The 5,000-nt window shown below is 55.3% G+C and overlaps 1 protein-coding gene across 1 annotated transcript in view; it reads right to left on the bottom strand.

Moving 5' to 3' along the window:
- Nucleotides 1–5,000, bottom strand: part of LOC130370370 (sperm-associated antigen 17-like) — a 19,305-nt gene that overhangs the window by 2,081 nt on the left and 12,224 nt on the right. The window contains exons 13-20 of the mRNA XM_056576131.1: nt 4,265–4,399; nt 4,075–4,148; nt 3,794–3,901; nt 2,902–3,056; nt 2,691–2,800; nt 1,923–1,984; nt 1,151–1,583; nt 92–211 (exon numbers count right to left, since the gene is read on the bottom strand). Of these exons, the coding sequence (XP_056432106.1) occupies nt 92–211; nt 1,151–1,583; nt 1,923–1,984; nt 2,691–2,800; nt 2,902–3,056; nt 3,794–3,901; nt 4,075–4,148; nt 4,265–4,399 (1,197 nt within the window). The remainder of the gene's footprint in view (nt 1–91; nt 212–1,150; nt 1,584–1,922; nt 1,985–2,690; nt 2,801–2,901; nt 3,057–3,793; nt 3,902–4,074; nt 4,149–4,264; nt 4,400–5,000) is intronic.

Here is a 5,000-nt window from a genome sequence, read left to right as displayed (position 1 = left end):
GTCGCTGCCTGGAGGTCCGAGGTCTTCCTCCAGAGGGGGTCTTACCGTCGCTGCCTGGAGGTCCGAGGTCTTCCTCCAGAGGGGGTCTTACCGTCGCTGCCTGGAGGTCCGAGGTCTTCCTCCAGAGGGGTTTGCTCCGACTCCGTCTCCATGCGGTGGGTGATGAAGTGATGGCCGTCCTTCTTCACAGCAACTTGAATGAGACTGGAACCTAAAAGACAAGTAAGAGGAGGAGCAGACAGTTAGTAGATCAGGTTGGTTAGGGTTGGTTAGTAGATCAGGTTGGTTGGGGTTAGTTAGTAGATCAGGTTGGTTGGGGTTGGTTAGTAGATCAGGTTGGTTGGGGTTAGTTAGTAGATCCGTTTGGTTAGGGTTAGTTAATAGATCAAGTTGGTTGGGGTTAGTTAGTAGATCAGGTTGGTTGGGGTTAGTTAGTAGATCAGGTTGGTTAGGGTTGGTTAGTAGATCAGGTTGGTTGGGGTTAGTTAGTAGATCAGGTTGGTTAGGGTTGGTTAGTAGATCAGGTTGGTTGGGGTTAGTTAGTAGATCAGGTTGGTTAGGGTTGGTTAGTAGATCCGTTTGGTTAGGGTTAGTTAGTAGATCAAGTTGGTTGGGGTTAGTTAGTAGATCAGGTTGGTTGGGTTTAGTTAGTAGATCAGGTTGGTTGGGGTTAGTTAGTAGATCAGTGTGGTTAGTTAGTAGATCAGTTTGGCTAGGGTTAGTTAGTATATCAGTTTGGTTGGGGTTAGTTAGTAGATCAGTTTGGTTAGGGTTAGTTAGTAGATCAGTTTGGTTAGGGTTAGTTAGTAGATCCGTTTGGTTAGGGTTAGTTAATAGATCAGGTTGGTTGGGGTTAGTTAGTAGATCAGGTTGGTTGGGGTTAGTTAGTAGATCAGGTTGGTTAGGGTTAGTTAGTAGATCAGGTTGGTTAGGGTTAGTTAGTAGATCCGTTTGGTTAGGGTAAGTTAGTAGATCAGGTTGGTTGGGGTTAGTTAGTAGATCAGGTTGGTTGGGGTTAGTTAGTAGATCAGTTTGGTTAGGGTTGGTTAGTAGATCCGTTTGGTTAGGGTGAGTTAGTAGATCAGGTTGGTTGGGGTTAGTTAGTAGATCAGGTTGGTTAGGGTTAGTTAGTAGATCAGGTTGGACCTACCTTGCACAAAGCGGACCCTGTGCACTGTGACGCGCCCCCCGTCTGAAGGGAACAGGTGTTGAAGGCGTCCGGAAACATGGACCAGCTGACCGTCCATACGGTAACCCCGGAACACAGGGCTGGGGGGGCAGCCTCGGGCCGGGTCCTGGGGCCCTGCGGCCGGGTCCTGGGGCCCCGGGGGCTGGTCATGGGGCCCCGGGGGCTGGTCGTGGGGCCCAGCGGGGGCCTCTGCGGTGGGGCCGCCTGGGGGCTGGTCCTGGGGCCCTGCGGTTGGGGGCCCTGCGGTTGGGGGCCCTGCGGTTGGGGGCCCTGAGGTTGGGGGCCCTGCGGTTGGGGCTCCTGTGGTTGGGGGCCCTGTGGTTGGGGGCTCTGCGGTCTGGTCGTGGGGCCCTGTGGTTGGGGGCCCTGCGGTGGGGCCTCCTGGGGGCTGGTCCTGGGGACCCACGGGGGCCCCCCCTGTGGTCTCCTGCTTCCTGGTCCGGGTTTTGCCTCCAGCAGCGGTGGAGGAGGGGCCTCTCTTCAGACCACCCTCCCTCCCTCCCTTCTCGCCAGGCTCCGCCTCCTGCTGGCGTTGCTCTTGATCCAACTTCCACGCCTGACACACACACACACACACACACACACACACACACACACACACACACACACACACACACACACACACACACACACACACACACACACACACACACACACACACACACACACACGATGTCATGGAACCAGACATTGCCACCCTCTGAGGTCAGCGTGGGGGTGTGTGTTCACCGACCTTCAGGGAGTCTTCTCTGAGGCTGGGCTCCGGGGAGCTCTCCTCAGGGGCGGGGGGCGCGTCTGTGTCACGTGACATCACACATCACAGGTCAACACCAATCAAACCCAGAGAGGACGGAACGCTAGCGCACTAGACCACTACCATGGGGTGACTCTAACTAGCTACCATGTGGTGGCTCTAACTAGCTACCATGTGGTGGCTCTAACATGTGGTGACTCTAACTAGCTACCATGTGGTGGCTCTAACTAGCTACCATGTGGTGGCTCTAACATGTGGTGACTCTAACTAGCTACCATGGGGTGACTCTAACTAGTTACCATGTGGTGGCTCTAACTAGCTACCATGTGGTGGCTCTAACATGTGGTGACTCTAACTAGCTACCATGGGGTGACTCTAACTAGCTACCATGTGGTGGCTCTAACTAGCTACCATGTGGGGGCTCTAACTAGCTACCATGTGGGGGCTCTAACTAGCTACCATGTGGTGGCTCTAACTAGCTAACATGTGGTGACTCTAACTAGCTACCATGTGGTGACTCTAACTAGCTACCATGTGATGACTCTAACTAGCTACCATGTGGTGACTCTAACTAGCTACCATGTGGTGGCTCTAACTAGCTACCAAGTGGTGACTCTAACTAGCTACCATGGGGTGACTCTAACTAGCTACCATGTGGTGACTCTAACTAGGTACCATGTGGGGGCTCTAACTAGCTACCATGTGGTGACTCTAACTAGCTACCATGTGGTGACTCTAACTAGCTACCATGTGGTGGCTCCAGGAGCCTCATGTTCCTGGTTTGCTCCGCCTCTCTCTTGGTTCCCTCCAGTCTCGTCCAATCAGAGATGACGTTGGCCACGTGTTCCTGGTACTTTCTAAGGAGAAGCCAAGAAAGAAGCAAGAAATGATGAGAGTCCAGAGGGAGTAGAACTCCTCATCAACCCTGAACGTGAACATGGTGGTGGTGTTCCTGAACCTGAAGGCCACGTCAGTGTGGAGAACGGTGTCCCAGGATTCGTGGCAGCGTTTCTGGGAGCTCCGGGGACTGTGACAGACGACATAGAGAGTCTGGTCCAGGGGGCTCTGGAAGGAGTCCAGGCAGAGGGCTGCGTCCATCGCAGCCTGGAGGACCTGGGCATGGGGAGGCAGAGGTGAGAGGGACACAGGGCGGTCTGGTGGAGGAGGGACACAGGGCGGTCTGGAGGAGGAGGGACACAGGGCGGTCTGGTGGAGGAGGGACACAGGGCGGTGGAGGAGGGACACAGGGCGGTGGAGGAGGGACACAGGGCGGTCTGGTGGAGGAGGGACACAGGGCGGTCTGGTGGAGGAGGGACACAGGGCGGTCTGGTGGAGGAGGGACACAGGGCGGTGGAGGAGGGACACAGGGCGGTGGAGGAGGGACACAGGGCGGTCTGGTGGAGGAGGGACACAGGGCGGTCTGGTGGAGGAGGGACACAGGGCGGTCTGGTGGAGGAGGGACACAGGGCGGTGGAGGAGGGACACAGGGCGGTCTGGTGGAGGAGGGACACAGGGCGGTGGAGGAGGGACACAGGGCGGTCTGGTGGAGGAGGGACACAGGGCGGTCTGGTGGAGGAGGGACACAGGGCGGTCTGGTGGAGGAGGGACACAGGGCGGTCTAGATGTAGAGGGACAGCAGGGGGTCTAGATGTAGAGGGACAGCAGGGGGTCTAGATGTAGAGGGACAGCAGGGGGTCTAGATGTAGAGGGACAGCAGGGTGTCTAGATGTAGAGGGACACAGGGCGGTCTGGTGGAGGAGGGACACAGGGTGTCTAGATGAAGAGGGACACAGGGCGGTCTAGATGTAGAGGGACAGCAGGGTGTCTAGATGTAGAGGGACAGCAGGTACCTGGGGGAAGATGTTGGGGTCGTGGTGTTCAGCGTAGCGGTGCTCAGAGAAAGATCTCAGCCGGCCCTTCTGGAAGATGTCCAACTTCTCCAAGAGACTTGATGTGTTCTGTACCTCCAAAGAAATTGAAGAAATGTGCTGTGTTTTTGGAGGCAGGTAAAGGCCATTCCAGTGATGACCACAGCACAGACTAGCCACACTGTGCAGCATCAGATGAAGACGCAGTGGTACCAATGGTAGGAATGCGCGAGGTGATTAAACACAGTATGAAGGGATCATACCTCTGGGGAGTCGGGGTCCTGGGTAACAAAGGTCTGATCTGTGGCAGGAGGACAGGGTGCTTCAGGCCGTGCACCTGCAGCCATGGATTGATTGGTATCATACCATCACCATTCTACCAAAGCACCCCCTTTGAACCCGGAGATGTTCTGCTAATGCTCTGAGGTCTAGAGGGTGGACCTCCCAACCTACCGTGTGGCGGCTGTCTGCCGTTGGCAGGTGGGTCGTTCCTTATCAGCGCCCCCTGCTGGTCAACTGCAGCTAGAGGCATGCTCTCCAGCAGCCTGCCGTGCAACAGGTGCTCCACTGTGGACGACGAGGCCTCCTCTGGAGCGAACAACATGGTGCTGGGGTTAGATGATTCCTCTGGAGGGAACAACATGGTGCTGGGGTTAAATGATTCCTCTGGAGGGAACAACATGGTGCTGGGGTTAGATGATTCCTCTGGAGGGAACAACATGTGCTGGGGTTAGATGATTCCTCTGGAGGGAACAACATGGTGCTGGGGTTAGATGATTCCTCTGGAGGGAACAACATGGTGTTGGGGTTAGATGATTCCTCTGGAGGGAACAACATGGTGCTGGGGTTAGATGATTCCTCTGGAGGGAACAACATGGTGTTGGGGTTAGATGAGTCCTCTGGAGGGAACAACATGGTGCTGGGGTTAGATGATTCCTCTGGAGGGAACAACATGGTGCTGGGGTTAGATGATTCCTCTGGAGGGAACAACATGGTGCTGGGTTAGATGATTCCTCTGGAGGGAACAACATGGTGTTGGGGTTAGATGATTCCTCTGGAGGGAACAACATGGTGCTGGGGTTAGATGATTCCTCTGGAGGGAACAACATGGTGCTGGGGTTAGATGATTCCTCTGGAGGGAACAACATGGTGCTGGGGTTAGATGATTCCTCTGGAGGGAACAACATGG

Source organism: Gadus chalcogrammus, chromosome 17 (genome assembly GCF_026213295.1).
Source record: "Gadus chalcogrammus isolate NIFS_2021 chromosome 17, NIFS_Gcha_1.0, whole genome shotgun sequence".
Taxonomy (NCBI): domain Eukaryota; kingdom Metazoa; phylum Chordata; class Actinopteri; order Gadiformes; family Gadidae; genus Gadus; species Gadus chalcogrammus.
Note: the sequence above shows the minus strand (reverse complement) of the source record. Positions and strands in the feature narration are given on the sequence as shown.